Source organism: Aegilops tauschii, chromosome 6, assembly GCF_002575655.3.
Source record: "Aegilops tauschii subsp. strangulata cultivar AL8/78 chromosome 6, Aet v6.0, whole genome shotgun sequence".
Lineage (NCBI taxonomy): Eukaryota > Viridiplantae > Streptophyta > Magnoliopsida > Poales > Poaceae > Aegilops > Aegilops tauschii.
In genome coordinates this window covers 465,540,813-465,565,826 of record NC_053040.3, presented here as the reverse complement: position 1 = coordinate 465,565,826, position 25,014 = coordinate 465,540,813, and the positions used below count along the sequence as shown (strand labels likewise).

Below are 25,014 nucleotides of genomic sequence, written 5' to 3'. Positions count from 1 at the left end.
TTTCCAGCTGAATTCTATAGGAAATGTTGGCATATTATTAAGGATGATCTTATGCCTATGTTTCATGATTTTTTTAACGGTCATTTAGAGTTGTTTCATCTTAACTTTGGTATGATTACACTGTTGCCAAAGAAAGAAGAGGCAGTTCGGATAGAAAAATTTAGGCCAACATGTCTTCTTAACGCGAGTTTCAAAATATTCACGAAAGTCGGTACCAATAGATTGACACAGATTGCTCACTTGGTGGTACAACCGAGTCAGACAATGTTCATGCCAGGGCGACACATACTTGAAGGGGTGGTCATTCTGCATGAAACGCTTCATGAAATTCATTCGAAGAAGCTAGATGGGGTTATCTTCAAAGTGGATTTTGAGAAGGCATACGATAAAGTTAAGTGGCCTTTCCTTCAGCACACAATGCGCATGAAAGGATTTAGTGAGGCCTGGCGGAACCAAGTGGGTTCTCAGGTCCAGAAGGGTAGTGGTGGAATCAAGGTTAACGATGATATTGGTCACTACTTTCAGGCACACAAGGGATTGAGACAAGGGGATTCCATGTCTCCTCTCCTTTTTAATATAGTGGCCGATATGTTGACCATTCTTATTGGTAGGGCCAAGCAAAACAGTCAAGTGGAGGGGTTAGTCCCTCATCTGGTCGATGGGGGGGTCTCCATCTTACAGTACGCTGACGACACTATCTTATTCATGGAACATGGCATTGCGAAAGCGCACAATATGAAACTCATATTATGTCTCTTCGAACAATTGTCTGGGCTAAAGATAAACTTTCACAAGAGCGAGCTATTCTGCTTTGGGAAGGCCAAAGAAGAACAAGACACCTATAGACAACTGTTCGGGTGTGAATTAGGTTCTTTGCCATTCAGTTATTTGGGCATACCAATTCATCACCATAAGTTATCCAATAAAGAATGGAAGTGCATCGAAGATCGAATCGAAAAAAGCTTAGTTGCTGGAAAAGCAAGCTTATGTCATATGGAGGTCGGCTTGTACTGATTAACTCGGTACTGACTAGTATGCCGATGTTCCTATTATCGTTCTTCGAGGTACCGAAAGGGGTGCGGAAGCAGCTTGATTTCTTCAGATCTCGATTCTTCTGGCAGTCAGATGAGGCCAAGAGGAAATACCGCCTTGCGCGGTGGGATATTCTTTGCTGACCCAAGGACCAGGGGGGTCTCGGTATTGAGAACTTAGAAATCAAGAATAAATGCCTTATGAGTAAATGTCTCTACAGGTTAGAGACTGAGCCGGAAGGTATGTGGGCACAGATTCTTCGCAATAAGTATTTGCAGTCAAAAACGCTCGCCTGGGTTACCATGAGACCAACTGACTCGCCATTCTGGAAGGGACTCATGAGAATGAAGGACTTGTTCTTTCGTAGGTCAAATTCTTGATTGGTAATGGGATGTCAACAAGATTTTGGGAGGATCCGTGGTTAGGAGAGACGCCCCTAGCCGTACAATATCCCACCCTTTATAACATTGTGCAACGTAAAGAGGATTACGTATGCACAGCATTTCAAAAGATTCCCTTGAATATTCAGTTCAGACGTGCGTTAGTTGGTGAGCGATGGACTGCCTGGATGCACTTGGTTCGGAGATTGATAGATGTTCAATTATCCGACCAACCGGATTCGACTCACTGAAAGTTAGCTAGAAATGGGGTATTTACGTGAAATCTTTCTACATGGATTTGATTAATTCTGGCCCAATCTCAAGATCGTTACACATTTGAAAGGTTAAGGTTCCCTTGCGTATTAAATTTTTTATGTGGTTCATCCACAAGCAAGTAGTACTCACCAAGGATAACTTAATAAAGAGGCGATGGGTAGGTAGTTCACGTTGTTGTTTTTGTGATCATGATGAAATAGTACAACATCTATTCCTTGAATGCCCACTTGCCAAATTGCTTTGGAGAACGATTCATATAGCATTTAACATTACTCCTCCTGTTGACATAGACTCGTTGTTTGGAACGTGGCTAGCTAGGGTTGAGCATATTAATGCGGCTCGTATTCGGATTGGAATATGTGCACTTCTTTGGGCTATATGGAAATGTAGGAATGATATGATTTTTAACAGACAACACACTTTAATATTCTTGCAGGTCATCTTCAGAGCTACCGCATGGATCCATACATGGTCCTTACTCACTCCTATGGACTCCAGGGAGCCTTTGGTTACCGGGTGCAACCAGCGGGAGATGGTAGCACGGACTATATTCAACCGGTTCGGATGGCGGTTGCATAACATGATAGGAGTCTAGGGAGCTTATCCTTTACATTGCCTTACCGGTTGCGATTTTGAGCATGTACTTTTCATTTCTTTGTTTCGCTCCACTTGCGAGCTGTAATACTTTTATGACTTTGTGCTACTTCGAGGATTTTTAATAAGATGGTTGCATGCATCATTATGATGCAGAGGCCGGGGGTACGCCTCCATTTCATAAAAATTGTTTGTGCCCTGTGGCACCTTTCTGAGGTTAAAACCAAAATTTGATTAGATATTTGTGATTATACAGCAGCTTTTTTGGTATGGCATTGCAACTTAAGAAAATTTTCTCCAACTTCCAATACAATAAGACCTTTATGGTGACAATCACACAATTCTGCAGATAGTACTCTTCTACAAACACAACCATTGCATACATCGCTCTATATTGTTTTCCGTGGTGTTTGATCCGGTCAAGGGAGGGGAGGTTTCGCGGGGAACAAGTTGTGGATGTCGCTGGGTTTGCTGGTGGCGGCAACGGTGCATCGAAAAAACTGGCGCGAATAACCTCTACATCATCTCCGTGAAGGGCATGAAGGGCATCAAGGGTCACCTCAACCGTCTCCGGTCCGCCTGTGTCGCCGACATGGTCATGGCTACCATCAAGAAGGAGAAGTCCGATCTGCGTAAGAAGATCGTGCCCACCATCATCATCTGCCAGCGCAAGCCGTGCCACCGAAAGGATGGTGTCTCCATGTAATTTGAAGGTAATTTCCATACCTCCTCCCTCCTCTTCGATCCTTGAGTCGGTCTCTTTGCAACTTTGATGGTAGTACATGATGAATCTTGATTAGAATACTTGGCTCAGTACTATTGTTGCCTCAAACCTACTACTACTACTCTACTACTGTGATGCCTTCGAGTGTGCCCCATTGAATTCTGAATTGTTGTAATGTGCCCTTGTTGGAGGACATTAGTTCTCCGCACTGTCATCCAAATTGTTTGTGCTTGTATGGCTAGATAATTCCCTTACTTGTGTTGCCTGCTATTTCAAAATTTGCTCAGATGCAACCATATCATGCTTTGGAATCATCTGAATAGTTGTGTATTTTATTTTGGTCGGTTTTTCTTGGCATCATACTTTAGATTGTTGAAATAGTGGTTTAATTATTGTATGGCGAGGCAACAAAGTGTTTGATAAATCGCCTAGGTATGTATATTTTGCCCTTTTCATTGTATTTTACTTTGTTGCAATCAAATTTAGCATGGAAGATAAGCATCCTCAAGTCAACAAATGGGCCCACCTTACAACACGTCAAGAGTCGGCATGAAGAGAGAGCTTTCAGTGTGCCTCAAAAGCGTTTTGGCATTATTCGTGGCCCTACTGAGTATTGGAAGCCACATGTCATGGTAGGAATAGTTCTTTCCTTGCAAGAACAATTTTTAAACAGTTGCAGAGCCTCAGAGAGATCTCCCACTGCACCATCGGTAATGGTCAGTCCACATTTTTTTGGTTAGATCGTTGGCTGCAGCCAGAGCCTCTGGCTGTAGTCTTCCCTGCTCTTTTCTCCCACCACACAAAAAAATGCGTTGGTAGCCACTATATTGCAGGAAGGGATCAAACTTGCTCTTCGTAATCGACTAACCACTACTGCAGTCGCAGAACTTGTTTCTCTTAACTCTTTTTTGTAGGACGTCACTACCTCACAGGATCCGGACACGAGGAGGTTGCTTAATGGTGAGAATTTCACCACGCGTGGGGCCTATGCGGCCCTCAATGAGTAGCTCACCAACCCTACACTTGCTCTGCTATGGGACTCCAGGGTGCCGAAGAGAGTCATGATCTTTGGCTGGCTATTTATCTTGGACCGTCTGAATACTAGGAAGAATCTACACAAGAAGCACATCCTCACCTACGATGCTTGCCCTAGATGCAACAACGCCGTCGAGGACCGTGAGCACCTGTTCTTTACATGCCCGGCTGCTCGTCGAATCTGGCGCGCTACCAGCATATGGCCGTGATTCAGCCCCAATTCGCAAGATATTCACCACCACCTTGCCAGATGCTTTGCCTACCTCGATTCGTCCTTTTATGTTCCTCCTCATTGGATGGAAAATCTGGGACGCGAGGAACAAAAAGGTTTTCCAGAGAGATTGATGCTAGGGGTTCTGTTAAGGTTATTGTAGATGATCTTATTTTATGGTCTCACCGTCTTAAGATGGAAACACTAAAGGAACATGCCGGGTTGTGGCGTGATTTCCTCTCTTCACGTAATACGTGAACTCTCTAAAGATTCACTCTTTTGAAATATATTCAGGTGGGGAGTCCCCCCCTCCCACCCCCCCCCCACCCCGAAAAATCATGACATGTTGCATCATCTTGCATAACATGATCATTGAGGATGAGAGAGGCATACCAGAGAACGTTCGACACATGTTCAATGGGGATCCTATCGATCCGGAACACAATGCAAACATGATACAAATGTTCCTCGCTGTATCAAGAACCGACAAGTTCATATCCAACTCCAAAATGATTTTGTTGAGCACTTGTGGGCACTTCATAACACTTGATTGTTGTGCCTCTATAATGCTCTTTATTCGGATTATTACTTCACATTTGGACCATTTCGTGCATTTGAATTGGAATAATTAAATTAGCCTTTAAAAAAATTGTAATGGTCGTGATTTGTGTGAACTTTCATTATCAACTTTGGATTAAACATGTGTGTAATTATGTAGTTGAAATGAAGTATGTAAATCAGAAGTTAGAAAAACAGTCTTTCTAAGTCTCAGTCGATGCTATATTCGTGAGATCTTAAATTGAGATTCGTGCAATCTTTTTCTTCAATTATTTCTTTTTCTCGCTTGCATTTTAAGTCACTTGACTGAGACTTGGTTAAATCTCAATCGACTGAGACCTAGCCACACCCTTAGAAAAATTTGCAAAGTAAATTCTTTAGGGAGTTAAGATTTAGGTGCTCGTTTAGAAACTGTTTTATTTTTATATGAAGAGTTAAGGTTTGTGGGCTGAAATTCAGGGTTTCAGCTATAGGAGCTATCTAAAAAACTATCTCAAAAAAAAATCACTGCCCTAGAGAGGCGAACCATGTTGACCAAAAACTCGGCCATGTTAAGGTTTTTGATTGTTTAAAAAAGACTCTCTGTAAAAAAAATGCTAGCATACGAGGAAGCATAGACGGAAAAAAAAAATCTTGCGGATCTCCCCTCGGCCGCAGGCGCCACGCCTTCGGCAACCCCCTCCCCGCTCCACCGCCGTTCACCACCACTCTACCCCGCCGCCATCCCCTGCGTCACCCGCCGCCGGCCGCCAACCACTCTCCTCCGCGGGCATCCCTGTGTCAACCCCGACCCCGCCCCTGCCGTCCGCAGCCGGCCGCCACCACTCTCCTCCGCCGCCGGCGACCACCTCTGCTGCCTGTGTTATTACGCCTGGCCGGCGTTTGGGGGAAATAATCTCGCGGGATACGGAGGCGGGAGAAGAGTGGAGTTCCTTGTGCAATCGGGGAAGAGAGGAGTAATTTTGAATTCGGAGTCTGTCTGTTGAGAGGTTGTAATCAGGAAGAGGAGGAGGGGCGATTCGAATCAGGTCAGCTCAGGCGTCCGCCGTTGTCGCAGATCCAATAAGCACATACGCCGAAGCCATTTGTTGATCCGATCAGCCATGAAGAACAAAAGCGGTCGTCGCAGACGCAATGTAAGTGCTGCTTCTTTTGTGCCTGGTGTTTTGTACACAACCTAAGGTTCATCCTCAAAATGCTGATTATCTGTTGTTCCAGCTAAATGCAACGCAAAAAGCAACTTGCGACGAAGCCGCTGCAAGCAATGTAATCGAAGACAGGCTTAGCAATCTGCCCAATGACCTTCTGCTCAACATTCTGGAGAGGGTGGACACACTCGATGCCATAAGGACCTGCATTCTCTCCAAGCAATTGCTGAAGCTTCCTACCATGCTCTCACGCTTCTACCTAACTTTCAGCCGCAAGCAAGTGTTCAGAACCAACCGTGCTGTGGCTCATGTAGCGGATAACATCTTGGGCACAAGGAGCCCGAAGGTTACCATCAGCGAACTCAAAATCAGATTTGTCTTATTGCTTGATGTCTCCCTAACCATTGGAAGATCTGTTGCCCGTGCCATGGCAACCCAGAAGGTTGGCGCAGCTGAGTTTGAGATTGTAACGAAGAAGCATCATGGCCTCTGCTCTTCTGCTGACCTCCTCCAGTTTGCGAAGCAGTTCAATGATTTATTTGGTGCTTGTCCGCGTGCATTTGCTGGCCTTACGAGCCTGTGGCTGCAAAATATGAGGTTTGGTGAACTAGACATTCCCAACATCCTCAGCACTTGCAAGCGCTTGGAGTATTTGCGTTTGACCCGTTGTGACTCAGGGTTCCATTCTGTGCTGCAAGTAGAACATGATCAACTTGTTGAGATTGAGGTCGACCAGGGGAAATTTCAGAGAGTTGAGCTTGATATGTCTACCAAAACTCCAACGGTTGACCTATGATAATTGGTTCTCTTCTGAGTATCCGTTGTATTTTGGTTTTGTACCACAGCTTTCAAAGCTGAGCCTTATTAAAACTGGCATCCGTTCGGACAAGACTCTCGAGTTAAGTCAGCTCCTTGCTAATGTTCCTTCCATAGGCGATCTGCGTCTGGATTTTGGAAGTGAAAAGGTACCCATTAGTCATTTGTATCATACCTGTCCGTTCTCACTCTATGATGGTTATATGTATCAACAGTAATTTTGTTAAGCGTTTTTTTTATCCCAGATTTGGATTCTACGAGAATGCCCAAAACTACTCACGCCTGTGCTCAACAAACTACAGCATGTGAATCTGGACCATCTTCCTGAAGGATGTGATTTAGCTTGGACAATGTTTATTCTTGAAGCTGCACCCTCCCTAAAAGAGCTGTGCATCACAGTGTGGGATCATTGGTGCATAATGATAACAAACAAAGAGTTGCGGAAGAAATATTGTTTCTGCGAAAAGGCAGACGTGAAGTGGAAGCCATATGCCCCTGATTTCAAGCACAAGAATCTGGCTAAGCTCACCATCTACGGGTTTTCCAACCCGATGACAATTTTATGAGATACATAGGATGTGTTGTGGAACATGCGGTTAATATAACAGAGATATCTTTGTACGACAGAAAGGTGTGTGGGCGCTGTGGTGACTTGGATCCTGAGATCCAGGACAATGTTTGTCCATCAAGATATCCATCGACAACCGAGGAGCGGAAGCAGATAACTGAGGGGTTGGGTTTGGCTTCGGGTGCTGTGGTTCACTTCCAGTCCTAATTGGAAAAATGAGATGCATAACATTACTATGGTACTCCCTCTGTAAACAAATGTAGGACGTTTAGATCACTACTTTAGTGACGTAAAACGTCTGGCATTTCTTTACAGAGTTAGTAGTATGTTGCAGTTTTTAAGTCATATGTACTATCATCTCCATAACTGGAAGGAGTTGATGAAAGTTATTGTGCTTGTACGCTTTCCTTTAATTGAAGCTTTTGAATTATAGGGAAGTATTTTGGTGTTTGTGATGCATCCTGTGGAAATAATAATTGTGAACTATGGTGAAGTTTAGAAACAAGTTGACATCACTTCATCGTTATGCACACCAGTGTTGAAATAATAATTTGACAATTTATTGCAATGGGATGTCCTTTGATGTTCCTTTTGAAGGAAAATTGTGCATGACCAGATATTTGCGTTTACACTCATCTATGTTTGAATTAACTTTCTGAACATCACACAGGAGCACCATATGCTGAAACAAATACTTGGATATTTTCTGACAAACCAGAGAGCGACACAGAAAATTACCCAAGGAAAGTTTTTACACTAAAATTATGCAAGACCAGCAGTTCATTCGCTCTTGCGAGCACTTCTTACAACAGACACTAAAAATTATCCACAAAAAAAAGATTTTACACTACAACTTATGCTAGATAACTCGATGGTAGAGTGGGTTGTGCCCTGGATGTTTTGATTTTCGCTTGTGCTAGATAAATTAATGGCAGGCATCTTAATAGCAGCTTGCTTTTCCTTGGTATAAGATAACAAAGTAGTAGTATTACTATTTAACCTGGACAATGAGTCATTCTGACCCTTCACATCAAGTACACATGAATATTTTCTGGCAAAAAAAAAAAACAGAGAACCGAATATCCATTTCTTACAACGGACACTGTGTAAAACAGACTGCAATTCGTTAGTTCTGAAGCACTTCTTACAACGGACACTAAAAATTCTCCAAGAAAGGACTTTACACTACAACTTCTGCTAGATAACTCGATGGCAGATACTGAAGCACTCATTTCTTCTTGATGGCAGGCAGCCTTTGTAACCTTGGCACCGGTAGGGTCCTTCTTCTCCACGCCCTTGATGACAGCAACAGCAACAGCAACAGTTTGTCTCATGTCATGCACAGTGAAACGGCCAAGAGGAGGGTAGGTGGTGAAGGTCTCCACAGCCATGGGCTTTGTGGGAATCATCTTCACAATGGCAGAATCACCTAATCACCTTTCTTGATGAACTTCGGGTACACCTCCAGCTCCTTACCAGATCGTTTGTCAATCCTGGTCACCACCTCAGCACACTTGACAGCAATGTGGGAGGTGTGGCGGTCCAGCACCAGGGCGTAACCGTTGCTAATCTGACCAGGGTGGTTCATTATGATAACCTGGGAGGTGAAGTTGGATGCCTCCTTGGCAGGATCATCCTTGGAGTTGGATGCAACAAACCCACGCTTCAGATCCTTCACAGCAACGTTCTTGACATTGAAGCCAACATTGTCACCGGGAAGCGCCTCCAGGAGAGACCCGTGGTGCATCTCAACGGACTCTTTCGGTGGAAACTCTTTCGATGGAAACTCTTTCGAAGATGATCCTTAATGCTCAAAAAGAAAAGATGATAACAGGGCTTGCTTCGGATCTTATTGAGGGGGGAGTTGCCATACTTCAATATGATGATGATACAGTCATATGTTTCGAGCATGATAAAGAGGTTGTTGTTAGGGAAGTGTCGCTCTGAACCGGCATCTGATCCCGCCTCATCTACGGCGTGGAGGACTTTATGATTCGAATCATTAGAAAGACTAGTTAGAGTATAGATATTTTCTGGATTTTACATAAGTTAATTGAGTGTATAGCTGCATGGGCCCAACCTGCACCGAATAGACGTGACGAAGAGCTTTTGGTAGAACACAGTCAACCGTTTCACACGGGAACCGGTACCTGTGTTTTGCAACTTTTTTTTTACCAGCAATATTCAAGAGACCCCATGTCATCCAATCATACACACACACATTCGTACTGTCCGGCTCAACGTGGCAAGAAATAAGACAATCACAAGTAGTAATCCATAGTGACGTGACATTAAGAGGCTTAGATTGACATGCATGTCGGAAAAGATTGTGAGAGTACCCGTTTTTTTATCTCTTGAGAGAGTAATTATTATGACTTAAATATTTTTGTTGGAGCCTTATTTCTTTTTTTTTTTACCAAAGAGCTTTTACATGGCGCTCGCCGGAACAAGATCCATTATGGGCATATTATCTTGGCACCAAATTTCTGTCTAATTGTGTGGAGTACGGGATCAAGGCTGACCAAAAAAGGACGTGGCCAAGTTGAAACAAAAAGCAGTGCAGTAAAACACATGCGCGTCCAAAAGTCTTCACTTTCCTCCTGAACAACCTGGCATGTCAGGGGCAGGAGAAAGGTAACTTCATCAGCTGTATTCACCTGTATTACAGCACGAGCTGTTTCAGCAAAAGTTAATGCACGCATCCCATAAATAATCATGCGGCCGGATAACTGCGTTCATATGCACGTTCACTCTCGTTGTTGTTAAGCTTAAACTTCTTCTGTATTTCTTTGAATTCATGTCGGAGCTAAAAATTAATTTCCTAAAAAGTGAAATGCTATGTGTTGGGGGAGACGATGACATGTTGGCTTTCTATGCTGAGCTTTTCAATTGTCAGATCGGGCACTTCCAATGAAATAGTTGGGAGTACCGGTTAGCTCTCTACTCTTCGTAGCCTAGCGTGGAATTTTGTTGACGACAAATTTCTTAAACGGTGTGAGTCTTGGATTGGTAATGCAGCATCGTCGGCAGGAAGACTTACTCTCCTATGCTCTTCTCTTACAAGCTCCCTAAGATGGTGATTGAAAAGCTTAATAAACATCATAAACGGTTCTTCTGGCAAGAAAATGATGGCCGCAAACATTATCATTTGGTTAAATGGGCCCGGATCTGCATATCCAAAAACAAAGGGAGCTTGAGGGTTAAAGACCTTCGCGAACAAACTATTAGCTTACTCGTTAAGTGGAGGTGGAAACTTAAGAGACACCACAGGGCTTTTGGCAGGATGTGATCCATGCCAAGTATCTCAAGAGGGACACAGTGACCTCAGTGAGAAGTAAGTTTGGAGATTCACCGAGCCATCATGAAGGTTAAAGAGCACTATTTAGATGGCAGAGGGATAGTGCTCAACTCTGGCAACTTAGCTAGAGTATGGGTTGATTCTTTGAACAACAATCCTCCTCTATGCGTTAAATTTCCTCTTTTATATAGTATTTGTAATAACCAGGAAATCACGGTGGCTGATTTCTGTGGTAACCTTGGTGGCGACTTCTTTAGAAAGGACTTGCATCCTCCGCAGCTGAAGCAGTGGGGTGAGATCATGTCCATTGTTGGATCTTGGTCGCTTTCTAGCGAACCTGACCAGATCATTTGGATGCTGGGAAAGAAAAAATGTTTCACGACCAAATCTGTTTATGAATATTTGGAAAGACACATTACTGGATGTGACTATACGTGGATTTGGAAATCCAAGCTACCTCTTAAGGTCCAAATATTTCTTTGGCAACTCTTTCAATATGTTGTGCTAACCAGAGATGTCATGAGTAGGCGAAATTGGGGAGGGGCTCCTAGATGTTCTTTTTTGCAGGGACAGGCAAACGCCCCGGCATCTTTTCTTTACATGCCCAGTGGCCAGGGTGGTGTGGAGGACTGTGGGATGTGTTTTGGACACCGATCTTTGCCCGAATAATCTTTGGAAATACTTCTCTTAGTGTTACATTTTCCTACCTGATGGAGTTAAATTTTATACCTTCGGCTTAGCTGCGGTTTGCTGGGCAATTTGGAATTGCCGCAACCGAACTACGTTTGAGCACAAAATGGTAAAGACCCCTTTTGATGTGGTTTTCTCTACATGTGGGTTTCTTACCTACTGGGCAGGTTTGATGACAGGAGCGGACCGCGAAGCATTGGAGCGCAGCGCTAAGATGCTCAGGACCAATGCATCGACTATGATGCGGATTTGCGCGGCTCCAGCAGAGGTCAAGATGGATTGATGATTACCCGTGAGCTGCTACCTCAAGTAATCCGCTTTCTCCTTTTATTACATCAGGTCTATGTTTTCGCCCCTGCGTGGGCTTTTTCTCCTAGCTCGCTTATGAGCAATAACTTTGCTGGCGCCCTTTTGTGTTGAACACCTCCCTACTAGACCAGCTGTTGAGTTGGTGTCATTGGGTTTTTGCCCCATGGTGGGTTGCTCGATGACGGGCACTCATAGTGGGTTTCCCGATGATGCTTTGAACTCGCTTTCCTGTTTTGAGTTTCCTTGAAGTATGTTGAGACAATTGTATTTGCGTTATGATAAGTAATGGAAATGGATTATGCCCGGCTGAAAAGAAAAATCCTCAACAGACTTGACCTCAGTTGTCAGACCGGTGGGACCAAAGGTAACAACTATACCAGGCTTGATGACGCCAGTCTCAACACGGCCAACAGGCACAGTTCCAATGCCACCAATCTTGTAAACGTCCTGAAGGGGAAGACGCAGGGGCTTGTCTAAGGGCCTCTTGGGCTCATTGATTTGGTCAAGTGCCTTAAGCAGGGTAGGGCCCTTGTATGGTTGTACCAGTCAAGGTTGGTGGACATCTCAGTCATGTTGTAACCCTCAAACCTAGAGATGGGGATGAAGGGAACCTTGTCAAGGTTGTAGCCGACCTTCTTCAGGTAGGAAGAGACTTCCTTAACAATTTCCTCGTAACGTGCCTTCGAGTACCTTCGTCCTGGTTTATTGGTCCCTTTCATATTTTGTGTCAAATTATTCACTTGATATTAAACCATTTGATGTTTGGGGTTTTGATTATATGGGGCCTTGTCCTTCCTCTAATGGGTATAAATATATTTTGGTTCCTGTTGATTATGTCACTAAGTGGGTAGAAGCTATTCCAACTAGTAGTGCTGATCATCACACCTCCATTAAAATGCTTAAAGAAGTTATTTTCCAAGGTTTGGAGTCCCTAGATATTTAATGTCTGATGGTGGTTCACACTTTATTCATGGTGCTTTCCGTAAAATGCTTGCTAAATATGATGTTAACCATAGAATTGCTTCACCCTATCATCCTCAATCTAGTGGTCAAGTTGAACTTAGTAATAGAGAAATAAAACTGATATTACAAAAGACTGCTAATAGGTCCCGAAAGAATTGGTCTAAGAAATTAGACGATGCACTTTGGGCTTACATAATAGCATATAAAAATCCTATGGGTATGTCTCCCTATAAAATGGTTTATGGAAAAACTTGTCATTTACCTCTTGAGTTATAACATAAATCATATTGGACAATTAAAGAACTTAACTATAATTTCAAACTTGCCGGTGAAAAGAGGTTATTTGATATTAGCTCACTAGATGAATGGAGAACCCAGGCTTAAGAAAATGCCAAATTGTTTAAAGAAAAAGTTAAAATATGACATGAAAAAAGAATCCAAAAGCGGGAGAATATGTTCTTTTGTACAACTCTCGTTTCAGATTCTTTGCAGGTAAACTTCTCTCCAAATGGGAAGGACCATCTATTATCGAGGAGGTTTATCACTCTGGAGCTATCAAGATCAATAATGCCTAAGGTACTAATCCGAAGGTAGTCAATGGGCAAAGAATTAAGCACTATATCTCAGGTACACCTATTAATGTTGAAAGCAATATTATTCAAACCATGACACCGGAGGAACACATAAAAGAAACCTTCCGAAACACTCCAAAATTCTAAAAAGAGTAGGTATGTGATACGGTAAGTAAACGGACTCCAAAAAATCCGCAATAATATTCCTGTCAGTTATGGAATATTACAAAAACTAGGAAAATAAGAAACAACCAGGAAGGCAACCGAGGAGGGCACAAGACACCAGGGTGCGCCTGCCTTGCCTGGCGCACCCAAGTGGGTTGTGCCCACCTCGGGAACCTTCCCGACTCCGTTTTCCTCTCGTTTGTTTGTTTCCCAAGATAAAAAAAATCTTTATATACCCCCAAACGTATTGACCACCGTATTGCGGAGAATTATTCTCTTCTTGTTATGTGCTATTTTTCTGGCAGATCCGAAATATGTCTTCTCAAGATTCGGATGGAGAGAGCTATGTCACAGATTATATCGCAAACCCAAAATTTTATGGGGATGTAGAGCATTATGGCTGGACCACGGAGGAAGAAGAAGATCATGATTTGAAGGGAACGAAAGAAACAAGCTCGGATGAAGACGAAGTCCCACTACCTCAACCTGGGGATATGCACGTGGAATTCAAGAAGTCAAGCCTCCCTAATAAATCAAAGAAACCTAAGATCCAGTTTATCCCTTTTTGTCTTCCACGGGAAAACAAGCAGGCATTGTGTGGAAAGATTTTAAGGCTTGAACAGGAGATCGATGGCTTGAGGGAGGAAAATACCATCCTCAAGCGTTAGCTGAGGAAGAAGCTCGCTACTGCCTCATCACCACCACCATCATCTTCCCCCACAAAGGAGACTTGAGTACATGGTATCGGCAGTCCCCTTGGCTGTGCCAAGCTTGGGGGAGGTGCCCCGGTATCGTATCACCACCACTATCTATGCATTTATCTATTTTAGTTCGATCTTTAGTTATCTTATGATTTAGTTAAATAAAAGTTTGTTTCGATTTGTTTTCGAGTGTCCGCTTAGTGATATATCTATCTATGTAATCGTGTGCGAGATATATAATAAAGTGTAGTTTGAGTTTTTGTTTCTTTACTTCCTTGTTGCAATCAAATAACAAGAAATAAATGAAAAAGATCATATGCTAATCTTATGGTGAGTAATGACATCACATAAGGAAAAGTATAAGTGGTACAATTTGTTGAAGATTGACAAACATAGCATTGGTCAATGATGCAACTCATGAAAGAATTAATAAAGGAAGAGAAGATTCACATGCAAATATACTATCTTGGACATCTTTTATGATTGTGAGCCCCCATTAAATATTATGTGTCAAAATTGTTGACGTTGGACAAGGAAGACAAAGCAATGATTTATGTTTGTTCATATCCACATAGAAGTTATATTGTTATAGATCCTTCAACATGTGGTGCTTGCTCAATATCTTTGCTAGCTAAAAACTCCGCACTATGTAGAGATTGAAGGAAATATGCCCTAGAGGCAATAATAAAGTTCTTATTTTATATTTCCTTATTCATGATAAAGGTTTGTTATTCATGCTAGAATTGTATTGATCGGAAACCTTGATACATGTGTGACTACATAAACAAACACCGTGTCCCTAGTGAGCCTCTACTAGACTAGCTCGTAGATCAAAGATGGTTAAGGTTTCCTGACCATGGACATGAGTTGTCATTTGATAATGGGATCACATCATTAGGAGAATGATGTGATGGACAAGACCCATCCGTTAGTTTAGCATAATGATCGTTCAGTTTTATTGCTATTGCTTTCTTCATGTCAAATACATATTCCTTCGACTATGAGATTATGCAACTCCCGGATACCGGAGGAATGCCTTGTGTTCTATCAAACGTCACAACATAACTGGGTGATTATAAAGATGCTCTACAGGTATCTCTGAAGGTGTTTGTTGAGTTGGCATAGATCGAGATTAGGATTTGTCACTCCGAGTATCGGAGAGGTATCTCTGGGCCCTCTCGGTAATACACATCATAAGCTTGCAAGAAAATGACTAAGGAGTTAGTCACGAGGTGATGTATTAGGGAATGAGTAAAGAGACTTGCCGGTAACGAGATTGAACTAGGTATGAAGATACAGACAATTAAATCTCGGGCAAGTAACGTACCGATGGACAAAGGGAATTACGTATGTTGTCATAACGGTTCAACCGATAAAGATATTCGTAGAATATATAGGAGCTAATATGGGCATCCGGGTTCCGCTATTGGTTATTGACCAGAGAGGTGCCTCGGTCATGTCTACATAGTTCTCGAACCGTAGGGTCCGCACGCTTAACGTTCATTGACGATATAATGTTATATGAGTATATGTTTTGGTGACCGAATGTTGTTCAGAGTCTCAGATGAGATCATGGACATGACGAGGAGTTTTGAAATGGTCGAGAGGTAAAGATTGATATATAGGACGATGGTATTTGGACACCGGAAGTGTTTCGGGACGTACCGGGAAGGAATCGGGTCACCGGAAGGGGTTCCGGGCACACCCCCCCGGCAAGATATGGGCCTTATGGGCCAAAGGAGGGGACAGACCAGCCCCCAAGGGGGCTGGTGTGCCCCCTCCTACCTTTCCCTCTCATGGGAGAAAGGAAAGGGGGGCCACCCTCCCCTGCCTTTCCCCACACTCCAAATAAGGAAAGAGGGGGCGCGGCTTGGGAGGGACCCCAAGTAGGATTCCTCCTACTTGAGCGCCTCTTTTGGCTGCTCCTCCCTCCCTCCCACCTATATATATGTGGGAGGGGGCGCCTAGCACACAACAGACAATTGCCTAGCCATGTGCGGCGCCCCCTCCACCGTTTACACCCTCGGTCATTTTTTCATAGTGCTTAGGTGAAGCCCTACGGAGACCACTTCACCATTACTGTCACCACGCCATCGTGCTGATGGAACTCATCTACTACCTCGATGTCTTGCTGGATCAAGAAGGCAAGGGACGTCACCGAGCTAAACGTGTGCAGAACGCAGAGGTGCCGTGCGTTCGGTACTTGATCGGTTGAAGTGCGAAGAAGTTCGACTACATCAACCGCGTTGTGAAACGCTTCCGCTTACGGTCTACGAGGGTATGTAGACACACTCTCCCCCTCGTTTCTATGCATCTACATGGATAGATCATTGCGTGTGCATAGAGTTTTTTTTGTTTTCCATGCAACGTTTCCCAACAGTGGCATCATGAGCCAGGTCTATGCGTAGATGATATGCACGAGTAGAACACAAAGAGTTGTGGGCGTTAATAGTCATACTGCTTACCACCAACATCTTATTTTGATTCGGCGGTATTGTGGGATGAAGCGGCCCGGACCAACCTTACATGTCCACGCACATGAGACCGGTTCCACCGACTGACATGCAACTAGTTTTGCATAAAGGTGGCTGGCGAGTGTCTGTTTCTTGTACTTTAGTTGAATCAAATTTGACTACGGCCGGTCCTTGAAGAAGGTTAAAACAACAAACTTGATGAAACACCGTTGTGGTTTTGTTGCGTAGGTGAGAACAGTTCTTGCTAGAAGCCCGTAGCAGCCACGTAAAACTTGCAACAACAAAGTAGAGGATGTCTAACTTGTTTTTGCAGGGCATGTTGCGATGTGATATGGTCAAGACATGATGTGATATACGTTTTTGTATGATATGATCATGTTTTGTAAAAGTTATCGGCAACCGGCAGGAACCTTATGGTTGTCTCTTTATTGTATGAAATGCAAACGCCATGTAATTGCTTTACTTTATCACTATGCGTTAGCGATAGTTGTAGAAGCAATAGTTGGCGAGACGACCACGACACAACGATGGAGATCAAGGTGTCGGGCCAGTGACAATGGAGATCATGGCGATGCTTTGGAGATGGAGATCAAAAGCACAAGATGATGATGAACATATCATGTCACATATTTTGATTGCATGTGATGTTTATCTTTTATGCATCTTATTTTGCTTAGTACGGCGGTAGCATTATAAGATGATTCCTTAACTAAATTTCAAGGTATAAGTGTTCTCCCTGAGTATGCACCGTTGCGACAGTTCGTTGTGTTGAGACACCACGTGATGATCGGGTGTGATAGACTCTACGTTCACATACAATGGGTGCAAGACAGTTTTGCACATGCGGAATACTCGGGTTAAACTTGACGAGCCTAGCATGTACAGGCATGGCATCGGAACACTGGAGACCGAAAGGTCGAACGTGAATCATATAGTAGATATGATCAACATAGAGATGTTCACCATTGATGACTATCCCATCTCACGTGATGATTGATACGTCCATTTTGCATCATGTTTTCTTACTGTTATTTATAATGTTTTTATGAATGATAATGCGTTTTGGAGTAATTCTAATGCCTTTTCTCTCATAATATGCAAGGAACACACAAGGAAGGAGAATTCCAGCAGCTGGAAATCTGGACCTAGAAAACCACGCCAGGCCACCTATTCTGCACAACTCCAAATAAGCTGAAACTTCACGGAGATTTTTTGTGGAATATTTGAGGAATATTGGAGCAAATAACTACCAGAGGGGCCCACCAGGTGGGCACAACCCACCTGGGTGCGCCAGGGAGCCCAGGCGCGCCCTGGTGGGTTGTGCTCACCCAGGCCAACCTCCGGTACCCATCTTCTGGTATATAAGTCATTTTGACCTAGAAAAAAATAAGGAGAGGACTTTCAGGAAGGAGCACCGTCGTCTCGAGGCGGATCTTGGGCAGGAGCACTTTTTCCCTCCCGCGAAGCGATTCCGCCGGGGGAACTTCCCTCCCGGAGGGGGAAATCACCGTCATCATCATCACCAACAACTCTCCCATCTTGGGGAGGGCAATCTCCATCAACATCTTCAACAGCACCAACTGCTCTCAAACCCTAGTTCATCTCTTGTGTTCAATCTTGTTACCGGAACTATAGATTGGTGCTTGTGGGTGACTAGTAGTGTTGATTACATCTTGTAGTTGATCACTAGATGGTTTATTTGGTGGAAGATTACATGTTCAGATCCATTATGCTATTTAATACCCCTCTGATTTTGAGCATGTTTATCACTTGTGAGTAGTTACTTTTGTTCTTGAGGTCACAAGGGAAATCATGTTGCAAGTAATCATGTGAACTTGATATGTGTTCGATATTTCGATAGTATGTATGTTGTGATTCCCTTAGTGGTGTCATGTGAACGTAGACTACATGACACTTCACCATATTTGGGCCTAAGGGAATGCATTGTGGAGTAGAAATTAGATAATGGGTTTCTAGAGTGACAGAAGCTTAAACCCCAGTTTATGCACTATTCCGTAAGGGACCGATTGGATCCAAAAGTTTAATGGTATGGTTAGAATTTATTCTTAATACTTTTCTCGTAGTTGCAGATGCTTGCGGGAGGGTTAATCATAAGTAGGAGGTTTGTTCAAGTAAGAACAGCACCTAAGCACCGGTCCACCCACATATCAAATTATCAAAGTAGCGAACACAAATCGAACCAACATGATGAAAGTGCCTAGATGAAAATCCCTTGTACCCTCAAGAACGCTTTGCTTACTATAAGAAACCGTTTTGGCCTGTCCTTTGCCTCAAAAGGATTGGGCTACCTTGCTTCACTTTTGTTACTACTATCATTACTGGCTCGTTACAAATTACCTTGCTACCAAACTACTCAGTTACTTACAATTTCAGCTCTTGCAGACATTACCTCACTGAAAACCACTTGTCATTTCCTTCTGTTCGTCGTTGGGTTCGACACTCTTAGTTATCAAAAAGAGCTACAATTGATCCCCTATACTTGTGGGTCATCAAGGCTATTTTCTGGCACCGTTGCCGGAGAGTGAAGCGCCTTTGGTAAGTGGAATTTTGTAAGGAAACATTTATATAGTGTGCTGAAATTTATTGTCACTTTTACTATGGAGAACAATCCTTTGAGGGGTTTGTTCGGGGTATCTTCACCTCGGCTGGAACCACAATTAGTTACCCCTCAACCTACTGCACCTACTGAAAATATTGAATATGAGATTCCCTCAGGTATGATCGAACAACTGCTAGCTAATCCTTATGCAGGAGATGGAACCGAACATCCTGATATGCACTTGATATATGTTGAACAAATTTGTGGATTGTTCAAGCTTGCAGGTTTACCCGTGGATGAGGTTATGAAGAAGGTTTTCCCTTTATCTTTGAAGGGAAGAGCATTGGCATGGTATAGGCTATGCGATGATACTGGATCTTGGAATTTGAATCGTTTGAAATTGGAGTTCCACCAAAAAAAATTATCCTATGCATCTAGTTCATCGTGATCAGAATTATATATATAATTTTTGGCCTCGTGAAGGAGAAAGTATTGCTCTAGCTTGGGGGAGGCTTAAGTCAATGTTATATTCATGCCCCAAACATGAGCTCTCAAGAGAAATTATTATCCAAAACTTTTATGCTTGGCTTTCTTGTAATGATCAAACCATGCTTGATACTTCTTGTGCTAGTTATTTTATGAAGAAGACTATTGAATTCAGGTGGGATCTTTTGGAAAGAATTAATGTAACTCTGAAGATTGGGAACTCGACGAAGGTAAAGATTCAGGTATTAAGCTTAGGTATGATTGTGTTAAATCTTTTATGAATACCGATGCCTTTCAAAAGTTTAGCACTAAATATGGGCTTGACTCTGAGATAGTAGCTTCCTTCTATGAATCATTTGCTACTCATGTTGATATCCCTAAGGAGAAGTGGTTTAAATATCATCCACCTATTAAAGAAGAAATTAGAGAACCGGTACCAGTTAAATAGGAAACTATAATTTATAATGTTGATCCAGTTGTTCCTACTGCTTGAGAAACCACCTTTCCCTGTTAGGATAAAGGAACATGCTAAAGTTGCAACTGTGGTTAATAAAATCTACATTAGAACACCTAAACCTGATGAAAAAATCAAATTAGAACCTAGTATTGCTATGGTTAAAGATTTCTTGGAAGAAGATATGGATGGGCATGTTATTCATTTCTGTGAAGAAGCTGCTAGAATAGCCAAACCTGATAAAAATAATATAAACATAGACCTGTTGTTGGCATGCCCGTCATCTCAGTTAAAATAGGAGATAACTGTTATCATGGTTTATGTGACATAGGTGCTAGTGTGAGTGCTATTCCTTACACCTTATATCAAGAAATTATGAATGACATTGCACCTGCAGAGATAGAAGACATAGATTTTTTTTGAAGGTGAAGATAGTAGGAAAGGCTCCTACTGCATATATATATATATATTAGATAAAATATAGAGCCATTACATGGTGTTATTTACAAAGGTGGGGTGGATGATCAATGCTAACAATGTACAGCTACATAGAGTCCTGATGTAGGTTTTGCAAAATGGAAGAGACCACATGCCTCTTATGCTCAGGCAATCTATATTGGATGTTACTAAAGTCACACTTGAACCAGTCCCACCAAGAGGCCACGGAAGGCACAATATGCCTAAAGTAGTTATTGTTGCGCTCCTTCCATAGGCTCCAAGCAGCAACTAGGAAGATTTCCATGATCATTTTGCGAGGATGCCGTGTCTCTAGTTGTTCCACAAGATCCAGCCTGTTTCCAACAGCAGCCCAACGGATGTTTAAACGCCACCAGCACTCCTTGCTAAAGGTGCAGTGGAAGAACAGATGTTCCACCGTTTCTTCTACGTACAGCCCACAGAGCAAGCAGTCGAGGTTGGAACCAATGTTGTAATGCCTCCTTTTCAGCATGTTTCGTGTATTGAGGCGATCCGACAACAGGAATCAGCCAAAGACCTTAATTTTTGGGGTACACTTGGTGCGCCAGAGCGAACGGAAAGCCACATGAGCGACCACATCATGAAAGAAGAATTGATAGTATGTGGCAGTTTTGAACACGGTCGAACCCCAGCAATATGACCAAACATCGTCATGCTCCTCAAAAGTCACATCCATGACATCCAGTTGCAGCATTTTGAGCTCCTCATGGGCTTGCATGGAGAGCGGAAGCTGAAAGGTTTCATGCAGGGTGGTGCCAGTCAAAAAGTTACGGACTGACAAATCTTCATCATGGGCGTACGAGAAAGCTCTCGGGTACTTGTCAGCGTAAATAGCATTATTCCAGTTATCCTTCCAGAAAAGTGCCGAAGTACCCTGCTTTATTTGAACGTGAGTGATCCCGCGGTATATCGGCATTAAGTGAACAAGATCGCGCCACCAGAAGGAACCGCACACATCAGCAGCATGGGGGCTCGAGTCAACATAGTACGTTTCCCACACCTACTGCACCCAAGGGATGTCCAGTTTGTTGAAAAACTTATGAAGGAACTTCAGAAGCAGGCCGTCATTTTGAACCTTTAAATCCAGAACCCCGAGGCCACCACTAGATTGAGGCCGACAGACCATGGGCCAAGCAGCTAGCGAGTTATGTTTGACGCCATCCACGGTTTTTTTGTTCCAGAGGCAGTGTCTTCGGATTTTGTCCAGCTGAGCGAGAATTTTCGGCGGCAGTCACAGGGTGCCCATCGGATAGATAGCGAGCGATGTAATGAGCGAGTGGAGCAAAGCCAACCTTCCAGCATGCGACATGAGGGACATAGCAGCCGTGATCTTTCTTTCAGCTTTGCACACAAAGGGTGTCATATCAAGAACCGAAGGACGAGTGGTACCTAAGGGCAGACCCAGGTAAGTAAATGGCATGTTGGCTTGAGTGCACCCAAAAAGATTGGCCAGATCATTGCATGTGCCCGCCGGCGTGTTAATAGGCACGGGAGTGGATTTGTGAAAGTTGATCTTAAGTCCAATGGAGGTGGCGTAGTCTTCAAGAATTTGTTTCATCTTGGCCGCTTGGAGAAGACACACAGGCAAGACAATGATAGTATTGACCGCATATTGGATCACCGGGTACTTGGTATTACCTTTGGGAGGGATGGGGTGTCTGATCAGACCTTGATCAAGCGCTTCGTTAATGGCAGATTGCAAGAGATCAGCCGCAATGACAAAAATGATGGGGGACATGGGATCTCCTTGGCGCACTCCACACTTGCAATGAAATTGTCGACCAGGTACACCATTCAAGAGCACAGAAGACTTGCCGGAAGAGAAGATACTTTCCATCCAAGCGAGCCATTTAGGTGGAAAACCCATTTTTTCATGATGAGGAGCATTGCAGAATGTTCAATGGTATCGAAGGCTTTGGCAAAGTCCAGTTTCAGTAGGACAATTTCTTTCTTGGAAGCTTGACATTGGTGTATGTATTCGAAAGCCCAGGCCAAACAGTCATGAATAGATATTCCACGAAGAAAGCCATATTGATTTTTATGCACAACTTGGAGGATAATGTTCTGAAAGCGATTAGCCAGAATTTTAGTGATCAGCTTCAGGCAGCAGTTCAGGAGAGTGATGGGCCGAAAATCATTGACAGTGTCAGGCGAATTGGGCTTCGGGATCAGTGTGATATAACCAGCATTGATGCTCTCTAGGTTCAGGCCACCCCGATGAAACTCCTCACATAAAAGATAAAAATCCTCTTTGAGGATGGGCCAACATGCCTTCAAGAACGCCCCATTGAAGCCATCAGGGCCGGGAGCACGGTCAGGTGGCATAGCCGCCACCACGTCATCAATCTCTTTGTGTGTGAACGGAACCACAAGGTTAGCGAAGATCGCATCATCTTTGAGTAGATTGTCTAGGTTAAATTTCATGGGCAAAGGGTTAGCTTGTCCCATCCTAGCTTTAAATGCCTCAAAAAGTATGGATTCTTTACCAACATGATCCTCAACGATCCCTCCATCGGCAGTTTTGAGAGAACTAATGCAATTCCTCATGTAACGTTCAGTAGCTACAGTTTGAAAGAATTTCGAGTTCTCATCGCCAAACTGAATCCATCTAATGGTGCATCGATTCCTCCAGTAATCTTCCTGGTAGTGAAGGAGCCTCAAGAGGTGTTTTTTGAGAATATTGCGAAAGTTTCTCTCTGGAGTAGTAAGATGTCGGCGATCTTCAATGTTATCCAGTTCCAGGAGGGCTTTGTTAGTATTTTCAATCGCAACAGTGAGGCGGGAGATTTTCTTGCTCCAATTCTTGAGTGTATATCTCACAGCCTTGAGTTTTTGACCAATTTTCGCAGCATGGTTGGAACATTTATTGTGTTTAATGGGTTTGTTCCAAGCCTGTTCCACCACCTCCATGAAACCAGGATGAGCAATCCAATATGATTCAAACCTGAAAAGTTTACTTTTTGGGATCGTTGTTTGAATGATCACAGAGCAAGGAGTATGATCAGAGACGGGTTTCCCTAATGGGTTCACCATAGTATTTGGAAATGAAAGAGTCAAGTTGAGCGTGGTGAAAAACCAATCGAGCTGTTCAAGAAGTGGTTGTTGTTGCATATTGGACCAAGTGTACGCTCTACCCTTGATTGGCAATTCAGTAAGGTTTTGCTCACGAATGAAATCGTTAAAGGTGAACATATCTTGAACACTACCACCCGGTTTGTTGCGATTATCAGGCGAACGGATGTAGTTAAAGTCGCCAAGAATAAGCCAGTCTTCGGAACTAGGGATATTCAAATCAAATAACCAGCTGGTAAAAGCAACTCGAGGCTCACCTTGACAAGGGTCGTATACATTGACGAGCTTCCAACAGTGATTAGATTGCATGGAGGTGAACTCGATTCCTAACGCAAAATTCTCAGACAAAAAGACCCGACCCGTGAAAACGCTACTATTCCAAATTGTAATAATGCCACCTGACGCGCCGTGCGAGGGAATAAACGCAAACTGATCAAAACGTCGGGGACATAAATATTTTAAGGTAGCAGCATCAAAGGAGGGCATTTTAGACTCCTGCAAACAAATCACAGCGCATCCACTAGCCTGGATCGCATTACCAAGCGCTAAATGTTTCTCAGGCGCATTAAGACCGCGAACATTCCAGCAAAGTACATTCCAGTTGCACAAAAGCGTCGAGGAAATAAAAAGTTCAGATAGCTGTAGAAACTCTAACAGAAACCCACCTACTCTTCAGATAGAGCCGAAGATGTGAGCTCTTCAGTAGGTACGGTGCAAAGATTAGTACCAATGGCCTGCAGAGTGGCAATGGGTGTTGGAGGGGGCAAAGCCGGAGCTGCATCATCAATGTTGGAGGCAACAGGTGTAGGTGCAGCAGGGTTGGCATCTTCAGAGATTTCCAGAGCAAAGGGTATGACACGAGGCTTGACCTTGGACTTGACAGGGCGCACGTCAGAAGCATTAGTGACCCGGAAACCATCATATTTGTTGGTTCAGTTGCTTCGACGCAGGGTAGCAGTGTCGATCGGGGCAAGCACCTTACCTTTGTGCTGTTTCAGAGCTTGTGCAGTGGTTGGCAAAGAGCTCGATCCCTCTTCAGGCAGCGACAGAGAAGCCTCAACAGGTATTGGCAGAAAGGCCTCAACAGGCAATGGCAGAGAAGCCTCCACAGGCAGTGGCAAAGGTGTCAGTATGGGTTCAGACACAGCAGACTCCAGTGCGGCAAAAAGTGAGAGTTCAACAGTAGGGTTCACTTCATCAGAACTGGTGATTTCCTCCAAGTATGCAGACGACTCCGTACATGGTAAAGGAGTAGCCGCAGGTTGCAAAATCAATGGCAGAGGTGGTTGTACAGCAATCAGACTTGCCTGATCAGTAGAGGCCACAACTTGAACCTGAGAGAACTGAATTATTCCACCTGAAAGGGCCACTTGCATTTCCACCTGAACAGATTCCTGTTTGAATCCAAGACCCGAGGACCATGGTCCAAAAGCAGCCACTAGCGGGCGCAG

At 43.5% G+C, this 25,014-nt stretch overlaps 1 protein-coding gene and 1 pseudogene across 1 annotated transcript; one reads left to right on the top strand and one right to left on the bottom strand.

Moving 5' to 3' along the window:
- Positions 1 to 5,434: 5,434 nt before the first annotated feature.
- On the top strand, positions 5,435 to 7,779 carry LOC109731637 (uncharacterized; annotated as a pseudogene).
- LOC109731636 (elongation factor 1-alpha) lies at positions 7,519 to 8,930 on the bottom strand. Its single transcript, XM_073502506.1, is given in 2 exon segments — positions 7,519 to 8,778; positions 8,781 to 8,930. Coding segments are annotated over 2 exon segments (561 nt in total). The 3' UTR covers positions 7,519 to 8,367.
- Positions 8,931 to 25,014: the final 16,084 nt, after the last annotated feature.